Source organism: Diplotaxodon limnothrissa, linkage group LG18 (assembly GCF_057381915.1).
Source record: "Diplotaxodon limnothrissa isolate DT_005_m linkage group LG18, D_limnothrissa_male_GT1.1, whole genome shotgun sequence".
In the NCBI taxonomy this organism is placed as follows: Eukaryota; Metazoa; Chordata; class Actinopteri; order Cichliformes; family Cichlidae; genus Diplotaxodon; species Diplotaxodon limnothrissa.
Window position 1 is genome coordinate 23,932,819 of NC_140613.1, and position 22,685 is coordinate 23,955,503.

Consider the following 22,685-nt stretch of genomic DNA (forward strand, 5'->3'; position numbering starts at 1 on the left):
CTGCCATGGCTAAATATTGAGGAAGTATTATGTAAACCATCCTCACCTGTTAACTTTTTAGGGAAACATCTAAATGACTTACCTCACGTAATAAAGCATAACCCACTGATATATAATGCTATGTGGACGTGGGGAAAACTGAGAAAATTTTTAACAGTAGTCTTCCGTTTAATATCTTGTCAACGTTTATAAATAATCCAGACCTTCTGCCGCAAAACATAGGGTCAAGCTTTGTGGGATGGCATAAAGTAGGTGTAAAGAGGTTTTATGACCTCTTTAAACATGGTGAGTTTAAATCATTTGAATCCTTGAAGTCCCAGTATTCTATGTCAAAGACTGAGTTTTATAAGTATTTGCAATTGAGAAATTATGTGTTAAAAAATGCTAAATCATTACAAATCTCAACTGCCTCTTTTCGGTTGGAGAAATTTTTTCTGGATAATAGGGAGCATAAACATTTTGTATCAAAGTTTTATTCCGAGATTTATGCCCTAATTGTGGATAAACTGGCATGATTGAGAAAATATTGGGGGACGCTGCTTAAATGTGAAATAGATATACAGGCATGGGACAAAATCTTGCTCCTTCCATCTAAAATCTCTGTTTGTAACCGATTTAAAGAACTGCAGTACAAAATTTTGCACAATGTGTATATTTCTCCGTATATTTATAGTAAGTATAATATGGGAACATCTCCAAACTGTCTCAAGTGTAAGGTCAGAGTGGGCACTAGATTCCACTGCTTGTGGGAATGTGCTATTATCCAGTCATTTTGGAAAGAGGTCTGCGCCAATATTAGTACAGCCATTGGTCATCAGGTGACAGAAAACCCATTAATGTGTATATTGGGATATATTCCTGTCTCACTGGTACAACATGAGCATGTAATTCAGTCACTGTTAATGTTGGCCAGGAAAAACATTATGTTGAGATGGGTGGGGGCTGAGCCTCCCTCCATTTCTCTATGGAAGTCGCTCATCATTGAAGTTATGACTCTGATCAGGCCGGGACACTATATTGATGGGAGCTCCCGAATTTTTGTGAACAAATGGAAGAAACCACTGGAAGCACTGGGAGTAACCTGTAAACTGGATCCTAGTGGACAACAGTTATGGACATAATGTTGTAATATTCTAGTGCTGTGTAGTGTTATTATTTCGGATGTGAACCAGTCTTATATTTGTTGGGGAAAAAAGTTAAATAAAAGTTAAAAAAAAAAAAAAATTCTGAAAAGTGTCAGGTACAAGGACTGGACTGAAAAGTATTGAACAGCAGTCAATAACCTTCAGAAAGCCTGGAGAACTAAATCTAAAGTGTGTCGTTATCTCATAATCAATCATACTTACACCATGTAGAGTAAGTCAACCATTTAAAGACAAACCATTTTATGTTAAGGATAGAGCTCAGATCCGATCCCTATACTACAAAGCAAGTTCAACCAGAATACCTTTCTGCTATCTGGATTCACTTATTCCAACATATATAGTTGGTATAAGCAGTTACATGAATCAGCTGTCCAAGTTAACCCAGAGTTTCCTTTTCATATAAGGCATGGTGTTAGCAGCATTTGACTAATCTGAAAAGGAAGTTTCACATGTCATGTGACTCTTCTTCCACAGAATTATTGTCATCATCACCCCCTACTCCAGAGACTTTATCAGACATGATTAAAAATCTAAAATAAATAACAAACTTTTGCAAAAAGGACACGCAATTAATACTACTTTTTTTTAAATTCTATGAATTTGGTGAACTGTAGATGCAGTTTAATTCAAATTTAGTTTAATCACTGAGTGCGCTCTCAGAGCTGCCGTTTATTTTTAGGGTGACAGTAAACTGGTTTTGTTTAAACATTAAAGCTTACAGTCTCACAGCCTAATAAAGGAGGTGTGGAAATAGCTTTGGTATGCCAGCAGATACAAGTGAAATTAATTTAACAGGTATTCTTGGTGTGTTCTGTGTAATTGCAGTTAGTAAAAAAAGATTTGGCAGCAGATTAGAATGAAGTGTAACAAAAATTTATGGATTTTCTAAATAACCAAATGAAAACACATCTGCGGTAATGCAGTGCACACTGTGATCTTCATTCTGTGGTTCTGGTAATGTACCGCCCAAAGTTGGAGTACAACCTGCTCCCGATAGTTTTACTTTTAATTCTCAGCTCCATACTCTGTGCGGTTTAAGGGTCGGAGTGTAAAAATGTAATCTAAAACAAAAAAAAGACACCAAGTTGTACCTCTCAACTGACCTCTCCCATACATACTGATGATAGTTTGCATTTCAAATGCAAATGCAGATATATCTCTCTGGTCCTGCATCAGGTCTTTGCTGATTTTTCTTTTCTATTTCAAGGACTTGACTTAAGATTTTGCTTATTTGTTTTGTTTTTTTGTTAGTAATTTTTTAATAGCCTTGGGAATTGCGTTGTTGTTGCAAAAATACTAATTTATGCCTGTAGCTAGTAACAAAGGGCCTGAAGATACAGTTTAAAATTAGCTTTGTGCTAAGTAGTCCTTTATGTGTAGACACAACACATGTTCATCCCCTGGGTTAGGTGCCTTTTTTAATGCATGCAGTTTGGTCAGTGTTAAGTAAATCACAAATTCAGAAATCTAAATGTTAACGCTCAAGATCAAACAGTTACTAGATAGTCTCGCTTCTTGTAAGGAAAATATGAAGAAATCTAGGGCGGTCCAAGACTTGCACAATACAGTGCAATCTTCTTTTTTAAAAACTGGTTGAAGTTGACACAATGGTTGGGTTACCTTTGCATATTATTACCTCCTCTTTACGAATACTGAAGTGATGAATGTAATATGTGTAGTTTTAAAAGGAAGTATTTCCTATTTTTGTCTGTGAAGGTTCTCAGTCATCCAGGTCATCGTAGTCAAAGGAGCTTGCAAAGAAAAGCGTCTGGACTTCTTTAAGTTGCTTGAAGACATTTCACCTCTCATCCGAGAAGCTTCTTCAGTTCTAAGGTCAAATGGGGGAGGGTCCCAGATTTAAACCTAGTGGGAGAATATCCCCTCACAGAGGGACAAAAGGACCCCTGAACGCCCACTCACATCCTGGGCCATCTGACCTCAGGAATTCGCGTGATAAGGTGGGGCCAGGTTTCACAATGAGCTCACCCGAAACCCTGGCTGATTGGGACCCACACCCATTTTCATACCTTGGCTCATGTGATTAGAGGATCATCAGGGGGTCCTTTTGTCCCTCTGTGGGGGGATATTCTCCCACTAGGTTTAAATCTGGGACTCCCCACCATTTGACCTTAGAACTGAAGAAGCTTCTTGGAAGAGAGGTGAAACGTCTTCAAGCAACTTAAAGAAGTCCAGACGCTTTTCTTTGCAAGCTCCTTTGACTTGTTCTTATACATGTTATACATTTGTTTTGAAGGGAGGAAGGTTCAGGGCTGAAGAAATCAGCTTCATGGGCTCATCCGGTTAGAATAAGAAAAGCAGCCATCTAATGCAGAATTATTTTCAGGGTACTCCTTTTATTCTCAAATAAATAAGGCAAAAAAAGGAAACAAAGACACACATGGACTGCCAATGCTGAAAGAAAACAGAGATTTAAGTTACTCAGTACCTTAAACAATACATAAAATAAAAACCCAAACAGAACCTCACCTCAGCTGCCGCCCCGTGTGGAAGTGCGGAAAGAGTGAGCCAAAAGTGAATGCAGTCCTTATATACTGTGTGACATATAATGTGTGACAGGTGAGTGCAATCAAGGACAAGCACCACACCCAATCAAAGGTGAGAGAACTAAACAAGGTGCATCTGGTGAAGTGAGTGGGTGTGCTGGGATGTGCTAAAAGGTGGGTCTCTACAACAGCCGCCCCCATATTTCTAGTGAGAAATATGTTGATATGATCAGGATCAGTCTTCGTCAGGAAGCGAGGGCAGGGGGAATCAGACAGGAGACAGGGCGGATATAGGTTTTATCCTGTACTAAGACCTCCACAGTTCTGATGTGGTCATCTGGGCTTTTCAGCAAGCGCGTCACTCTTCCTACAGGCCAAAGGGCTCGTGGAAGGTGTGAATCCATAATCATGACGACAGAGTTCAATGTGAGATCTGGTTTTTCCTTCTGCCATTTGGGTCTTCTTTGGAGGGATGGTAGATAGTCTCTTATGAAGTGTCGCCAGAAGTGATCTGCCAATATTTGTGCATGTCGCCATTGTCGTCGGCCTAGGAGGTCAGAATCAGAATAGGATACCAGGGGGAGTGATGAATCATGTCGGCCCATAAGGAGAAGGTTTGGGGTTACGGGGTCAATGTCCGCAATGTCTGATGATACATAGCCTAGGGGTTTTGAGTTAAGAATGCCTTCAACCTCAATTAGGACTGTTCTTAAGACCTCTTCAGTGACCAGTTGGGCACCAATGGTTCTCTTCAGAGCATTCTTCACAGAACGTATCTCCCTCTCCCAGGCTCCGCCGAAATGGGGTGCATGTGGGGGATTGAATTTGAAATGGATTCTTTTAGTCATTAGGACCGACTGCAGAGTCGGAGCAAGGTTGTTAAAAGCTGCCCGTAGTTCCTTATCTCCTCCTTTGAAGTTAGTTCCTTGATCACATATAATTTCCAGGGGTGTTCCTCGTCGAGAAATGAATCGTTGGAGGGCCATGAGGAAGGAGTCTGTATCCATACTGTTTAGGAGGTCAAGATGTATACACCGAGTGGTGAGACATTTGAATATTATTCCCCACCTTTTCTCCGATCTGCGGCCTGTCTTGACCTTGTATGGTCCAAAGCAGTCTATTCCTGTGGAGTAGAAAGGTGGTTTGAATAACCTAAGACGAGCAGCAGGCAAGTCTGACATTTTTGGAATGATGGGCTGTGCTCTCCATTTCTGACATGCGACGCAGCTATACCGATGCCTGCGTACGGCTTCCCTTCCTCTGAGAATCCAGAATTTCCGACGTAGTTCAGCAAAAAGTCTTTCTGAACCAGCATGATGCAGTTTGTCATCATAATTTTGTATGATCAGTTTGGTCACTGGATGAGCAGGATCAAGTACTATTGGGTGAATGACATTCAATTCCAAGTCTGGGCTTTGCCGTAGTCGGCCTCCTACATGGATAAGTCCAGAATTCCTGCACAACACTGGTGACAAACACAATAGACGGCTGTCAGATGAGAGGGGTTTGTTTGACTGTAAACGGGCTAAATCTTCACCGAAACTGTCCAGTTGTGCCTGACGAAGGATTTCTTGTTCTGCTGTTTGATAATCAGCTGCAGAAGGAATGTTACCCTTTTGGTTGGAGAGTGAATGAGCCGTGAAATCCAATAGCTCTTGATACGTTCTGAAGCTGGGTGTGTATGTATGGGAGGGTATACTGACAATACCAAAAAAGTAGGATTTCTTTAACTCAGTCTGATCATCATCAGGATGGAGATCTGTAACTGTGGGCCAGTTATTTGGAGGTTCATGCAGAAACGAGGGACCCTCAGTCCACCTGTTTGGGCTAAGGAACTCTTTCAGGGATTTACCTCTCGTAACATCATCAGCAGGATTTGTGGCTGAATTGATGTATCTCCAGTCTTGACTGTTTGTGAGGTTTTGAATTTCTGAGACTCTGGCTCCTACGAATACCTTGAAACGGCAGGAATCTGACTGAAGCCAGTGAAGTACAGTTGTCGAGTCAGACCAAAGGGTGGTAGTCCTGACTGGTAAGGTGAGTTCTGTTTGTATGAGCTCACTGAGGCGTGCGCCTAGTAGGGCTGCGCATAGCTCCAGTCTGGGTATTGTTAAATGCCGTTTAGGAGCAACACGTGAGCGAGCTAACAAGAAACTCAGTTCTACATGGCCTTCAAGATCATCTGATCTCAAATATGCGACAGCACCATATGCTCGCTCTGAAGCGTCACAGAAGATATGAATGTCTCGAACTGTGGTAGAAACATCCATTTCCTTAGAAGTATAGCAACGTGGGATGGCAATTTGTGGGAGATAACAAAGTTCTTCTTCCCAGGACTTCCATGCCTCTAAGAGGTCGTGTGGAAGGGAAGGGTCGTCCCAATCTCTCTCTTTTCTCCATAGCTCTTGCACCAAGGTTTTGGCGCGTGTTGTGAATGGGAGTAAGTAGCCTAATGGGTCATACAGACGAGCAAGTACTGCATAGATACGACGCATTGTGGTGGGGTGTGAGGCTAGAGTTCTGTATTTATAGGCAAACAAATCAGTCTCACAATTCCACAATAATCCTAATGTGCGTTCATGTGGGCCAGATGGCTTGTCTTCAGTCAGGCAAAGTTCATTACTTGCCGTTCTTACCTCAGATGGTAGATGGCTAATCACAACAGGATTATTGCTGGCCCACTGGCGAAGGTCGAAGCCTCCTTCTGATAGATGGTTTCTTAATTTGTCTAGGAGTGTTCGAGCTAACTCTGCTGATGGAAAACTCTGCAAGCAGTTATCAACATAGAAACACTGCATTACTGAAGACTGCACATCTTTGTCAGATTGATATTCCTTCACATGTTTCTGCAGTGCATAGATTGCACAACAAGGGCTGCAGGTCGTGCCAAAGGGGAGTACCTGCCACTCATACACTGAAGGGGGAGCTGCTTTGTTCATGTCACGCCACAGGAATCGGAGGAGTGGTTTATCAGGAGGCAGAAGACGGACTTGGTGAAACATGCCTTTGATGTCGCCACTTATTGCTACTGAATGTTGCCTAAAACGCAACAAAACACCAAGAAGTGTTGGGCCTAGGATTGGTCCTGGCAATAGGTACTTATTGAGACACTGACCTTGAAATGTGAAAGAGCAGTCAAAGACTATGCGATCTTTATTGTTGTGACTTGTCATATGATGAGGGATATACCAGGTTTCTTTGCTATTGTGCATCTCCTCTGGGCTAAGTTTGACTATATAGCCTGCTTGCTCCAATTTCAAAATCTGATCCTTGTAAGACATGGCTTTGCCAGGATCTTTAGCTAACCGAGCCTCAGTGTTGCGGAGTCTAGACATGACTACAGTTGGAGGGACATTCAAAGGAGGAAAGTTTGCCATCCGAAGAAGAGGAGTGGCGTAGCGATTAACACCATTGATCTCAACCCTTTTTGTGGCCTGTTCAAGGAGTTCCAGTGCCAGTTGATCTTGCTTTGATCGGATCACAGATTTCTCACTGTATTCAGGTAAAGTGTCTAGTTGCCATAGCTTCTCAACATGATAACGCAGTACATCTGCAGATGAACTGAGAGATGTGAACAAACACTGCACGTGCTCTGTACTGCTCTGGGGATGAAAATCTGTGATCGGGCCTTGAAGTGTCCATCCTAATTGGGTTTTAACTCCTGCAGGAGACCCATATGGTCCCTGTCTCAATGGAGCAGTAGGCGTGATGAGGTGAGTATGATCTGAGCCTATGAGCAGGAGTGGCGCTGCTTTATTAATAATGGATAATGGGATACCTTGAAGATGCTTGTATCTCCGTTGGAGAGATGATACAGGGTAGGTGTGGTCTGAAAGTGCTAGGTGATTTGCAGTGAAGGCATTAGTAATTGTGTAGGTTTTCTCTGGGTGTGCGATGGGTGAGATTTTGAAACTTACGGAAGAACCATGAATAGTTTCAACTTCTTGACGGACCGTTCTAAGTGATAATCTCTCTGCTTCCCCAGTTAGGTTGAGATGCTGTGCAGCTGATGTCAGAAGAATGGTACGCTGGGAGCCATCGTCAAGTACTGCATATGTTTCAAGGGTTCTTTTGCCATTTCGCAGGAGCACTTTCACGACCTTTAAAAGGACACTAGGACAATCACTAGGTCTATCAAAGTATAGCGTCCTCACTACAGGATGAGTGTCAGTTTTAGATCTCTTATTTACATCGCATAGGATCTGGAGATGTAGTCCCATACAGGTGGCACATGCTTTCTTCAGGTCACACTTTGCGGCCTGATGATTCCTAGCACAACGCCAACACCGTTTGTTTACTTTTATCCAGTTTTTCTCATCCTTTGTCTTCTGAATAAACCCAGGACACTTACTAATGTGATGTTCTGGTGAGCAGCAATATGCACATGTAGCCTTAGTTGTCATGATCGGCTGTGTTGCATGTACAGAATCATCAGATGTATTTGCTTCATGTAATATTGTTGTAAGTGGAGAAGCGTACTTACGGGCAGGTCGTGTCTGGTTGAAGGATGGAACAGGACTGGCCTTCTTTGGTTGACACCTGCATTCCATTTGCAACCAGGATGAGAACAAAGGCAAGGTATACGTCATTTCTCCCTGTTCCCTGTAAACATGCCGTTTGAAGCGACTGAAATGCTCTGCAGGCAACTTCACTAACAAGCGATCGACATGGGAGCCACAGTCTAGTTCTGCACGTCCTTGTTCTCCCATAGTGCTAAGCAACCCAACTAAAGCCTGTACTCGAAGAGCAAAATTATCAAGGCTCTGACCATCACCTGCTCTGATAGGAGGCAGTTCCAGTATATTCTTTAGCTCTTTCAATGCCAGCTGTCTTGGTTGCCCATAACGCTCATCAAGGGCTTTGATGGCTTGAGTGTATGGGTCAGGAGCGTAGGAAAAGGCAAGAGCTAATCGTTTAGCTTGGTCTACTTTGAGGTGATCAAGAAGGACATGATATTTGAAGTGCTCTGTCTCATGAGGATCAAGAAGGTTTGTAAGGGCCATCCGTAACATCCTGTATTGCATTTCGTCTTCTCTACTAAGGTCTGGAAATGAAGGACCTTCAAGCTTATATACATGTGTTCTCGTGCTAGAGGAGTGACCCGAGCTAGCAGTACCAGATATCAAAGGTTTCTGTTCATATGAGGTATTGGATGTAGCTGGTTGCTGCTCTAGAGGAGGGCAATGCTTGTGGTCAGATATGCGAATGAGAGGTTGAACAGGGTCTTCAGCTAAAGGAACAGCAGGTTGAACACATGAGATCTGGTCGGGATCCTGCCGTGATAAGGCCAGGAAATCAAAGGGAGTCTCATCTTCTGTAGCAAGGACTGGTCTAGGCAAACCAGTTGAAGGGATAGCAGCATCTAGTATTGTTGAATTAGGTAAAGGAGGGCTGGCAGCTGTAACTAAGCCAGACTGACGGCTAATCTGCAGGGGCTGGAAGGGTGATTGACAGGTTACTGTATCAATCACTGGGAGCTGCTCATGTTGTTGATGTGTTTGAGGACTGGCTCGTAAACTGCATACAGAAGCTTTGATTCCATCTGATGAGACTGTGCGAATGGAAGATCTGGAGCTACAAGAATGGGAAGGAGATGATTGAATCATAAATTGCTTAATCTCCCTCATGGTCGTTAGGAGTTCCCTCATGACCTCATCTTGGGTGGTGGGTAAAGGAACAAGGGATGTCTCTGGTGGTCTTTCTGACTCTCCGACAGGATCCTGCAGCCCATGTGTGTCTTTATCACTGTGCTGACATTCAGTTTGGCTCTCTGTCTCACATGTAGCTCTTCTAGCTCCAGGGTACTGAACTTCATACTGTTGCAGGTAGGCAGGAGGTCTACTATCACGACTGGATTTTCTAGATGGCTGTTGTGTATCCATGATGCTAATACCTATCCGGCTCGAAGGACCATGTTTTGAAGGGAGGAAGGTTCAGGGCTGAAGAAATCAGCTTCATGGGCTCATCCGGTTAGAATAAGAAAAGCAGCCATCTAATGCAGAATTATTTTCAGGGTACTCCTTTTATTCTCAAATAAATAAGGCAAAAAAGGAAGGAAACAAAGACACACATGGACTGCCAATGCTGAAAGAAAACAGAGATTTAAGTTACTCAGTACCTTAAACAATACATAAAATAAAAACCCAAACAGAACCTCACCTCAGCTGCCGCCCCGTGTGGAAGTGCGGAAAGAGTGAGCCAAAAGTGAATGCAGTCCTTATATACTGTGTGACATATAATGTGTGACAGGTGAGTGCAATCAAGGACAAGCACCACACCCAATCAAAGGTGAGAGAACTAAACAAGGTGCATCTGGTGAAGTGAGTGGGTGTGCTGGGATGTGCTAAAAGGTGGGTCTCTACAACAACATTTATTACCAACCTGAGAGTTTATCTGCTGGTGATTCGACATGACGAATGACTTCTGAAGTCTTAATTCAGCTCAAGATGCTGTAGATTCCAGTCAGTAACACTTTCGGTCCGCTAGTAAAACGTAGTTCTATTAATCTGCGCTCGATTACTCTTGAACTGGACGTAAGTCCCCAAAAACTGAATTTTGGAACTGAAATTGAATTGTAGAACTGAAATTGAATGGTGAGTAGTGAATCTGAAATTATTCGAGAGCTAAACTTTTAAAGGATAAAATATGGTTTCAAAGAAAATTAATTCATTTTCAAAATATAAAATTCAATTTCTATTTAGTGATGATCATTTTCAAACCAATAAATTGAATTTCAAATTAGGATAATTCATATTCAGTTTTTAAAAGCATTTATTTAAGTTACAATTCAGATTCGAATTTAACTTATTCAAATTCAGTTTCTGATGGCACAGATTTCTGCCCATACAACTGATCGTCTCATTATCTGTGTCTAATCGAGTAAGACAGGATTGACTGAAGGAGAATGTTCTCCTCAAAGGCTTCCTACAAAATCCTCCTAAAGGGAAAACAAAAATGGCTTCAAGTCAACTAATACTAATCCTCCCAACTGTGGGATCAAAACATACTCCCCAATTAAAGCTGTGCTGGCCAAGCACATAGCATTACACTAACAGGACAGGCAGGACAACATGCTCTGTACGTTACAGGATCTCTATTATTGCTGCAGAACAAGGACGGTTCGTGTATATGTGAGCTATTGATGGAAACCCAGCTACAACAGTACTACAACAGCAGAAAAGCAAAGAGAAGCACCACGTGAAGATCCACATGAAAAGGTGCATTCATCCTGGCCCTACTAAAACAGGAAGCGGGGGCATCGTAATTCACTGAAAGCCTCATGTGACCGTTGCAGGCAAACTGTGATGCTGTGGACAAGCAAGCCGCTGTTGATCATCATCATGTTGATGGAGGGAGTGCGTTTTTCTTTAGTCACTCTTGATGCACACTAGAGCCCGGGGAGGCAGGGAGCTCTCCTGTCTCAGCAGCCACACACACACACAGACTCGAGCCGTTCGTCTTCTGCTTACTGATCCACTGACTTTCGCAGATTTTATCAAGATGGCTTGGAGAGGAGGGAGAACACTGTCATTTTATCGGCCAAACCTCTGTTTATTCTAAGAGAGGTACTGTTTCTCACGGGGGGACTCGGAAGGAAACAGAAAAGGTAAAGACTAAATTTATAACAGTCCGCTGGGAATGGCAATGAGACGTGGCTAAACCGTGTTTTCTTTATTCGGCTGTGATCGCGGTGGGTAATTCAGCCAAACTGGTAGTCTCTCATTCTACCACCAACAGCTGTATTATCGCAGTATTGTACTGCGGGCTCTGGCATACTCGCTGTTGTTATGAGCCTTTTTATCCGTACTGCCTCCGTGGACCGTTTCACCAAGCTCGCTGTTGTACCTCAAAAATGTCTGGAGCAGCACCGCGCTAAACTGTAGGCCTGCCGACAGGATGAAGGCAAAATTCCCCCTGTGCCAACGCAGCGTTGTTAGCATAACGAGTGGCTAGCCGAGGCTACAATAGCTAGCCGTTCATGTCATCTGTCGTCTTTTCCACAGCTCTCTCTCACTCTCTCTCAGTAAATATCTGGGTAATCATTTGCTACGACGACGTCAGGGTAAGCGGACTTGACTAAGGCAAACCCTTGTTAAAACGGCCGTTTTATGAAAGACTGGGACACAACTTTTGACCACTCAAAGTTCCGTTATGTTTGTTCTTGCTAGCCAAGGACCTCCCTGCGGTCTCAGCTGAAGGTAGGCGAATAACGTGACTTACACCTGAATATAGAGACCTGACCTTAAATGTGGCCTCTGATACAACACTTTAGGAACCGTGTGTATGAAATGAGCAGTGGGGTGAGGTGAGGTGAGGTGAGCGACTGTTGCTTCTAGACTTGTACCCTGTGATACCTTCCAACCGCCTCGGGTTCGTTTCTGCTGCAGCGGTTACCCTTTTCGGCCTACCTACCTACTCTTTATTTTTATTATGTTTAAATCTTTTTTCTTTTAAAATTAGGTGTCTGCGTTTTGTTTGCGAGTCTGTAGTCAAAGGCACCGACCGAGGAGTGTGTCTGCCTAACTGTCTATTGGGCAAACTTTTCACAGATTGCAGGCAACAACAAAACTGGATGAATAAGTTCATTTTTACGCGAGATGGTCAGCGCAGTGTCAACAACTGCGCAGGTTGGTGCTTGCGTTTTAAATATAGAGGACAACATCTGTTGGCTCATGCATATTATTAACTTTTTTCTTTTTTTTTTTTTGTTAAAGTGTCAGGCAGAGGCATTACTCTTTTCTGTGCTCAGCTGTGCTTCGCCACCTCCCTGTGCTAAAGCTGCTGTGTCCTTCTCGGCAGTTTGCCTTCAATTTCCAGGATCAGAGACAGTCCACTTGATATTTGATATCAATATTTTGAAGCATGTCAGATCTGAGAATTTCTGCAGCATGCTTTTTCAGCAGGGTCTCCTCATATTTTAATTTTTTTTATTTATATATTTTTTAAATAATGGATTGCATTTATATAGCGCTTTTCTAGGCACCCAAAGACCGAACTAAAATCTCCAATGGTGTCAGGGGTTGAAAGAGTCTGTAGACAACAGACCTGTATTTAGCAGTTTGTTCCAATCAGGGACAAGGTCACACAGATCACTGACTGGGTTGTTTTGTCTTCTGCCAGGTAACCTCTAGACTGCATAATTCACTGCATTATGGCATGTTGATTCACGTTTGTTTGCCTGAGGCAAGTAGATCGAGGTTAACTGAGCTATAACGGTGACTAAATACAGCAGTAACTTAGTTTTTGTTCGTTTTAAACAGGGAGCCCAGATTATGAGCGCTCTGCAGGTGTCAAACCATGAACACAGGGCGTGGGGTTTCCTGTTAAACTGTAGAAAAAGTTTGCTGGAGTGAGGGCTTTAGCAGCACATGCTGATACATTTCAGTATTGCTGTACTCATGTCTTAAAGACGTGCTAAAAAACAAAATGACTTCTTCTGCCTCTCAGTTATTGTAACTTCTTGCATTTGGAATTCTTGTCAAGGTTCCCTGCATGAATCAAATCAATGTGTTTTTCTTCTTCTTATTTTTAGTGACTTTTATTTTCCTGTTGTAACCAACAGAAGAGATCAACAATCACAACTCTGTAGAGTTAAATGAGAAATCTAAGATCTGTCTTGATAAAACTACCTTTCATCCCACACATTTGACCTAAAAAAACATTTTTACCCTCTTTTTTTTTTCTTCTTCTTATCTTTCTTGCCAGCCGATCTTTTGCTATGCCTCATTTTCCCCCTCCTCTAATCACTGTGTTTTGATTGTATCAGTTTTTTTTTTCTTGTGCTGCTGACAGATTTCTTTAGTCTTTACAGATGTGTAAATAAAATATCCCACTCTCCTCCTGTGATTCCAGGTGATGACCTGAATAGTGCCATGTGAATGACTGAAGACAATGAAGCCTGCACACAAGCTGCTGTTCATCCTGTGCCCCATGCTGGTCCTGGGCTTTATTTACTACTCCTCCGGGAAGCTGCATCTACCCATGTGGGGACAGAAGTCTCGTAAGTGACATCTCCAGTATGACTAACATTTATTCCATCACCTCATCGTCCATCTGTCGTAGCTGTTCGAAACATTGCATGTTTTATCTGTTTTTAGAGAGAGCAAGTCTTTTTTATTTTTTATTTTTTTTAAATCTGTTTTTCTGTCTGCTTCTCTGCGCTCACTGTCAGCTAGTTGCACGCTCATTTTTTTTGTTTTTCTTATTTATTTGATAGGCCAGAAGGCCAAGCTTTGTGTTTATGTCTCAAAACTTGTGTGTTTGTGATGTGAAAGTTAGTTTTTCATTTACTTCAGAGGAGCACTGAATGTGGAGGGGACATTTTAATTGGATCTGCTTGTACATCAAGTATAAAAGCAGTGGACACACCCATGTGGATTGTCTCAGAAATGGATATTTAACTGCCTCCACCTAGACTACAGTTTAAAAAACAAAACAAACTTTGTGTACAACTGATCAAGTGACCTCACCCCTTTTCCTTTATGCTTTTGACATGAGGCTGGCAGTTAGTTTCACAGTACGACTGCACCGGCCACTGAAACTGAAAATTAGTTAGTTAAAATTAGCACATAATAATGTAGACAGAGAGCACACCTGCTGGGTGTTGGTCATGAGTAGGCATTTGTAAATTGAATTGTATTTATTTAGAGAAGTAATGATGAAAACCAATTTCTGTTTGGCTAAGTGCTTAACAACCAACTTGTTAAAGCCCCTGGCCTCTCCAAAACACAGCTGTTTGTGTCCAGCAGAGGGGGCTAGAAGATTTCTGGTAGAAAGTTGGAAGTTTTCTGAAGAAGGGTTTCTCAGGGAGCAGTGTTTTGACACAGAAACCACAAGTGTAAGTTTTTTCCAGTTAGTTTGCAGCTCTTTATCATTACAAGCTATTAACTGATGCACTCTGCTTTTATTCCCATCAAGATAAAACTGTTTACCTCAATAATTGATCCCATTAACTAACTACAGTGCAGCAAACTGCTTAAAAACCCTGTAGCAGAAGTGAGAGGAGAATCTTTTTATTTCCTTCGTCTTTTTTTTTTTTTTTTTTTTTTTTTTACTTACTTATCACCATTCCCCAGAATTGCCCTCCTAAAGAAATGGTGAGTAACAAAAAGGGCATCAGCTTTTCCCCTGACATTTGTGCCATGTTTTTAGCCATGCAGCTAAATTTGTTTTTGTACTGATTCCAAAAGGAAAGTGTTTCAGTAGGAAGCCACGCATAGATTCTGTTCACATTTTTCATACATTATGACCTAATTTCTTGCCTTGCCCTCATTGTTTTAACTTGGCCTTGTTTGTTCTTGGATCACTCAGCACTCTCACTATCAATGTCTTGTCCGTGAATCATTGATGATACAACCTTTTTTTTGTTTTGTTTTTTTAATGGTCTGAACCTTGTTTGGTACCTCTGCTTTTCTTTTTTTAAGTTTGTCTAGTTGCCATGTGACGGTGGCTAACTCCCTGAGTCCAAATATGACTTAAAAGTAATAACTTTAAATAAAAGTAAAAAACTCATCTCTCTTATGTTGCATTACTGACAGATCACGTGATCAGTCAATGGTCCTGGTTGTCACAGTGCTTTTTGCTCCCTCTTTTTTAACCAGGCTCTTGTGTTCTGTTGCAACATCTCACATTTTCTTGAAATTCAACATTCATCATCTTAAAGTGTGAAATACAAAGGCGTTCAGCTTTGTACAGTTACCTTTGTAGGTTTGAAATTGTACAGCAGCAGTGTCCTCTAATAGGTTACATATAAGGGTGCATGATGTGAAGAGAGTGAACACACTTCAGCAGCACACCAAAAGAAGATTGCAGGGGGAAATATTGGCTTTCCGTAGTGCTGTGATACCAGATGTTTGGCTTAAAGAAGGTCAAAGGGGAAAGAAGAACATGTGGCTTGTCCCTCCCGCCCTCTGGCCTGGTCAGCTAAGCTGTGCTGTCGCAAGAGTGATCTCTCTCTTCACCATTATTGTCTTACAGTGCAGGGCTTAGTGCTCCAGGGGCAAGTGTTATATGTAGACTTGATTATAAACATCATTAATACCATCATTTATTTTGTTTGTTTATTGTACAGTGTCATGCATTCACTGATTTGTGGCATTGCTGTGCACTCTTTTTGGGATTTCAGCTGGGAAATACTGGGAAATTTTTATTGGTTACATTTGTTTACATTTATTAAGAATCTGTTCGTTTACCAGTTTGCCTCTGCTGTTTTGACCGTGGGAATTTGAAATCAAAGTGAAGGCTGGTTTTGAACATGGGTGTGTGATCATTGTATTCAATTTCTTTTTATGTCAGCTCATGTGCTTCTATTGTGAGATGGTTTCTAGTCGGTATTTTAACACGCTTCTTCAGCTGAGGTGGAGCCTGTATTGGTAATTGAGGTTCATAAAGCAGGGAAAGATTTTCCTTGTCTGGTTTCACTTATCCAAGCATGCACGATCCCTAAGTGGTCACATAATGGTGTATTTAACTTAGTAAGTCAGCACAGAGCTGTTCTACCTAGTTATGCATGCAAAAATATAAAAAAAGCATATAGGCAACCACAAGCAGAAGGGTGGATTGGCAAAGAGAGCAGCATATTTGACAAACCAGGACACAAATACAATCTGAGAAATATTAGAAATGTTATTCGTATATTAGAAGAATACAGAAACATTAAAGGCTTAATAAACATATTAAAAAGGACTGTATGAATATATGTTGTGTGCTTTGTGTGATCAGTAAGACTGGAAAAGCGCTGAGGTCTATCTGAAACCAGGAAGGAAATGAAAAGGTTTTCTGTTAAGACTGTCAGTGTCACAGCCCTATGTGTTCTGTTACATAATAATTTGCAAGCATTTTAGCTGTATTTTTTTTCAGTTCCAATTCCAGACAAGGTAAAGAACTTAAAAAAAAAAAACCCATATCAAACAGCAGGCCTATTTCTAAACTCTTTGTTTTGCATATGTCAGAGAAGCGCAAGGCTTGCGTGTTCTATCTTGGGAATTTGTATTAAAGGTTATAAAACAGTAAAATGGCATTTGATAGCACATCTAGCGATTACAAAGTAAAATAATAAAGCTGCTCCCATAAATTTGTAATACTCAATAACTGCACAAAGGTTAATGATGGCTTGCAAGTAATACTTATGTTCACAAAATAGTTCATTAGGTGGTAGTTTTGTACACGTGGATCTGTTTACTTGAGCGTCACCTTCATCAGAGCAGGTTAGGTCTGCAGCAGAGCCAGTAACCATAGCTTTATCACCTTGTTATGCTTGTAATTGTGGCGCTCTGTGGAAATCCAAAAGTTTGTGTCCTCTGTTTGAATTCTTGTATCTGTTCTTGCAGCAGTGGGGTTGATTTAGTCTCTTAGAGGAGGTACATTGCTGCCTGTCCAGAAAATGGCACAGAGGGTACCCAGATTATCCCTGATGGATAACGGGTTATTCAAATACCCCTTCTTCACCACAGCCTCCAAAGTGTCCAGTTTGCAGCCAATCACAGAGCCAGCTGTGCTAATCACTTTGTGTAGTCTGCTTAAGCCATCAGCTCTGATGCCGCTCCCCTTACAGACTACCGCAAAGTACACTGCACTCACCACAGCTGAGTGCTAGAAAATGTTCATTTGCTCAGGTATTTTTTTTTTTACCCATCCTGTCCCGGGATAGACACAGGTCTGTAGACTTCAGAAGGAAGAGCACGGCTATCACTAACACATCCAAGTTCCAACCACTCCACAGTGCATTTCTGTGGATACCATCGGCAGGCATTGTACTGACCGTCTGAACAGAGACATCAGTCCCCTGTGGAAATCCTATACTGCACACCACCAAACCAGTCTCTCACATCGCCACCTGTCATGTAGTCTGTAATGAATGAGATGGTGGACACGTTCACTGACATTTCCTAACATTTATTTCTCAATAGCAGTGGCTGAGTAGTCTTAAATGCACTTGAGAAAACAAAGAAGCTGTTACTATATAGATGGGAGTAAGCGCCCATCCATTCCCCAACGTAGTCAGTATGCAGACTGCAGAGGGTCAGCATGACATTTTACACTCAGTTGTCCACCTGTTTTCTAACAGGAATTCAAAAGAGACTGTCCCTCTAAGAGTGTTCATGCTAAACTTATCTCAATTTTATGGATAATCTACTTACAGCCAACTTTGTTTTCAAGCTTACCAACAGCAGGGTCACTTATTATTGGGTTCCTTGCTAGTAACAAAAACACTACTTTAGGGTGCTAAATCACACTTGAAATTAACGTCTGTAGGGTGAGAAAAGAATGTGTACAGCACCAACTGAGCTGCTAACAGTTTCTCTGTAATTGCGGTAGCCAACATGCCACAGCTTTTAATCCAGATTACTTAAAGCCTAAACTCCATTAGATGAATTGAAAATGTTGTCTTGAATTTAACCCTGTTTGTCCGAGGCATTCATAAGAATTTCTTTAAACTTTGCTCACAAATCTGTAAACCCATGCACTCACCTGTTCAATATAAAATTAATCACTACACATGTAGTAGATGTGGTCAAGAAGAATTCAAACTGAGCATCAGAATGGAGAAGAGAGGTGAACGTGGCAGTTCAGATGGCAAAAGGCAGTCCAGTATATTTATTTTAAAATGGGATTCTCTCTGTCACTCTCAGTGCTTCATTAACATTGAGCTCAACAGCAGCTCAAAGAGCATGCTCTAAATATCCCCAGCTTGATTTTCAGCCTCAGAGATCAACTTCTCTTGTCTCAGCGCTATAGTGATACACCTATACAGTTTCAGCCAGAACAGAGCCTGAAATTCACTAATTGGCGAGTCTGAACAGTTGTGAAAGGCAGCAGCTCGGTTTTGCATACAGCCTGTTTCGTAAAAGAAAACATTTCTGCGCAGCAGTTTACTTCTGTTTGGTTGAAAACCTTGTTAAAGGTCCTCAGACTTTATCTGATCTGCCAAACAGATTGAAATCACTTTTCTGTAAGAGGAAGAAATGTGAAAGTATATTAAAGTCAAAGTGATCTTCACTGCAGGCTTATCAATATTGCAAGCCCCATCTTTAAAGTAAACTTCCTTAAAACCTATTTATATTCTTATCTATATTCCGTGTAAGCCACTACTGAAGGACCGGGTTATATTTCCGTTTCCTTTCATTTCTGTCGCTGCCTCTTGTTTGTGCGCATCTGTTCTTGTTTGTGGCCACTGTTGTCTTTTCTGCTGAAGTAAAAGCATTTATTAATATATATTTAGGACCTTGTATATTGGTTGTTTGGTTAATAGTTGCCTTCACAGCTTTATCCTCATGATCTTATTTCAGTTTAACCCCTTTTGTTTACAGACAAAGATGCAGAAGAGCCGACTCTAGCCCAGACTAGAGCCCACAGTAGAGCCCAGACTAAAGGTGCTGAAGTGAAAAGAATTACAGGTAGAGGCACTGGGACTCTGCCCACATATACTGGGTTACAGTTATGAAGCATTTTTTTTCTATTTCTCTTTTTTTTTTGTTCTTAATGGTTGAGTTGTTGAGGGGTTTAAATATAAATATCTGCTAACTTCACATCGCTTTCCATAACCCTTTTTTATGTCTCAAAACGGTTTTAAACCGTTTGTGCTTATTCATTCATCATACTCTCAATGTTCCAGTGTCCAAACGGTCATATAACCACAATGGAGTCTTGCTTTTAATTTTCTACTTCACTGGGCTTTCTGTCTTTTGAATAAAGATTGGAATTCACAGTCATAATTCAGCCCACTGGGATTAAAGCCACTAACCCCTCCTCTTTCTTACTCCGTAACTTCTGACATTTCTACTTGGCTTTATTTTCAAGTCCAATGCTGCCATGACAGAATGACTTCAAAAGGTGCTAACTGACCCTTTTCTGTTTCAGAGTTGGAAATGGACAACAACGTGGGACAAATAGTAGGCTCAGGTACAGCTGCAGCCCCCCCAGCCCAAACTTTTACCCATCATTGTTGTCCCAGACACCATTTTAAAGAAAACCCTGGGAACCAACAGCCCTGTTAGGTTGGGAAACACGTGGCATTTTCAAAGAAGTCAGAGAGCTTTGTTTGCTTTTTCCAGTCTGATCTATTCCTGACAAAAAAAGTACTTTGATTTTAGAAGTATCTTTGCTAAATTGATGAAACACTCATAACAACTGCAGGGGAAATGAACATGTGCTCAGCCATCATTCTCTTATGAAGGACAATACAACACTGCCCTCTGTTGTCTCAGTTTGGTAACAAACAGCAGTGAAACGGTCTGCATGAATTTTGGTGGTGTAAAGGAATTTTGGTGTAAAGGGTTAGAAGACGTAAGATTTACTTACTGCAGGTTAAGATAAACCACTAAGTTGCTTTGACTCTGCCCTCTGGCTGCTATTCTACAGATGTGTCACCCATCTTGGCTGCTAAGGCTAAGTTCCCTTCCTCCTGGGTAGTGCTTGGATCCTTCCCTTTCAAACTGTCAGACATTCCCATTACCCTTTTTCTTTATCTTTATTTTCTTTTATTCTCCAGCTTCTCTTTGACAAGATCCACAACTGCAGGTGTAATGCTGCACTATTCCTAATTTCCTCCATGCTAATGTAGTTACAGATTTTTATTTATTTATGTTTTTGGCCAGAAATGATCATAGCAAGTATTTTGCAGACCCAATCAGCTTTATTGCAAAGAGTCGGCCTGCAATGGAAACAAAGCTCCCATTTCACCTTAAATATGTTCCTCCTGGTTTTCTGTGCTCTCTCTCTCTTTTCTACCTCAACGCTTCACTAGGCACCTACTGGCTGTCCCTTTGGTTGTCCATAGGTGATCTCTGACTTGTTTTTCTAACTTTTATTTTAAACTCAACAGATTGTTTTGGCTGGCTTCTCCCTAACCTTGCTTGTTTGTCACAAGTCCTTGATCCTAATGCTTATGTTTACATCTGCCATATTGTTTCCCCCGTGAAAGCCACACAGGTTGTTTACAACTACAGCTGCTGAGCTGTTAGTTGAATAGCTGGATGACTGCATTAAGATGCCATACCTTTGTTGTTGTTCTGTTTTTTGTTTTTGTTTTTTTGTTTTTTTTTTTCTTAAATCAAAGTGGTTTGTGGGCTCTTGTGGTGATGGATAATTTCCATTTCTTTTTCCATCTCTGTCCCCAGTGTATGATAAGCAGGGCTTTCTGCTACAGCTGGACACAAAATTGTGAGTACATCTCTTTCTAGTAAACACTTATGTCATCTATTATAACACATTTAGCTATTCTCCATCATCGTTTGCCACATTACACATGATGGATTCCCAAAACCGAATTCCCTTTTAGACTTTGACTCCATTAATTCAGCCGTGTTTTACATCTGTTATCACAGAATACTGCAGTCAGGCTTGATCAATGGGAAAACACGAAACATGAAAATGTAAACGTTTGGCTAATTAATCTAGCCTTATTTCTTTCCCCCTCCCCCCTCCTCTTTTTAAATAAACACACAGTGTAGGAAACACAGATGGTGACACGAGCACAGATACGATAGGTGGTCTGAGTAATAACTTTTGAAACAAGTGTGACTTGAGATGTAGGTCAGTTAGTGTTTTGTGTTTAGACTGGCTGTGGTTTGTCAGAGTAAGAACATGTTACAATAGATCATTATGCAGCTGTCATTGTGTCACTGTGTTTGTTGATGTGTGTATAATTCCCTGAATTGGTTTGACACATTGGCTCTAAACCACCATGGCAAGGTCCTTTTCTCTGGCCCTACGTTACCGCACAGGAATGAATGAGATGCTGCCATCACAGTCCACATCCACTGCAACCATAATGTCAGCACATGCTTTAAAGTGGAATTCACACGGGATCACTTCATGTAATGCAGCCGCTTTCTTTATTTTATTGCAATTCATCTTGTAGCTCAGAATTAGTTTTGTGACTCGGGTCATATCTTAATGCGGGGTAGGCAAACTGATGGAAATACCCCAGAGATTTTAATTCCACTCTACTGCAAGTGATTGAAGAGGATTGAAATAAAGTCTGTTAGCATAGATGAGCTTCAGATTATGTGCAAGAAGGCCCCAGTCAAACAGTTTCTCCAGCCAACTTTGATTTTTGGACCTCACATAGTGCAAAGACACGGGCCCCCCTCTCTTTTCCCGTTGTTTATTTGAAGTAGAATCATGGCATACATCACATTATTAATGATCCTGGTAGTAATCGGGAGGTTCAAGCTTTACCACTGCCAGCATGATTATTTAAACAAGGCTTCTCTGCTTCGTCTTGCCACACACACAGGTGATATGCTGACTTGTTGCCGAGTTCCCAGCTAATTCCACAGCCCCATCTCTCCTGCAGATTGTTTGTCAAACAAAGTTTTTGAAGCTTTGAATTTGTCATTTTAATTGGCAATCAGTTATCACGATGTGTCTAATTAAGCTCTCGCTTTCTTCTTTTTAATGTACAGATCGCAGGAGTTAGAATACAAGTACGGCAACCTCAGCGAAGGAGTGTGCAAGCCAGGATATGCAGCAGCTAAGATGGCCACCATCTATCCTAAGTGAGACATTTCTTTTGGACTTTTTTTTTTGCATGTGAAGAACTAACTTTTAATGCAAAATCAAGATCTTTACGCATAGATAATGTTAACTGGATGTCAGCAAGAGAAAAGCTTTTACTCAAGCATGCAAACTTGCATGATGTCACTCCTCAAACCAACTAGGCCTTAAGGGTTTTGAGTCAGTAACAGAGAAGCCCCTACATTCCTATCCAGTCTCCCCCAGTTTCAATCATGTTTCTATCATCTTCTCCCCACCACAAAACCTCAACTGTGTCCTTGTGATCCCCCATTACACAAAAGAACTTTTGTCGCCTGAGTAGAAGGTCTCACATCACTTCCCTATCGTGTTAAAGAGCCATAGAGGCGTTCTGCGAACGCCACCAACCAGCTTCCTGCCTTGACTCATCAAGGGGTCTCTAATACCCAGCCTACACAGTCTATACAATCCCCAACAGTCCTCCTGATGTCATTGGTTCTTTTGATTTTTCACTGTCTCCACTTTGTCGTCCGTTTCAGCTCAGTCTATTGGACATTGT

The 22,685-nt window shown here is 41.5% G+C and overlaps 1 protein-coding gene across 5 annotated transcripts in view; it reads left to right on the forward strand.

The window, feature by feature from the left end:
• Positions 1-22,685, forward strand: part of st3gal3b (ST3 beta-galactoside alpha-2,3-sialyltransferase 3b) — a 57,519-nt gene that overhangs the window by 5,975 nt on the left and 28,859 nt on the right. For 2 of the 5 annotated variants that reach the window (XM_085378420.1, XM_085378419.1), the window contains exons 2-6: positions 13,502-13,649; positions 18,958-19,044; positions 19,508-19,549; positions 20,767-20,809; positions 22,057-22,149. In XM_085378420.1, the coding sequence (XP_085234546.1) occupies positions 13,541-13,649; positions 18,958-19,044; positions 19,508-19,549; positions 20,767-20,809; positions 22,057-22,149 (374 nt within the window). In that variant the 5' untranslated portion in view covers positions 13,502-13,540. The other 3 variants (XM_085378421.1, XM_085378418.1, XM_085378422.1) reach the window with 3 other exon arrangements.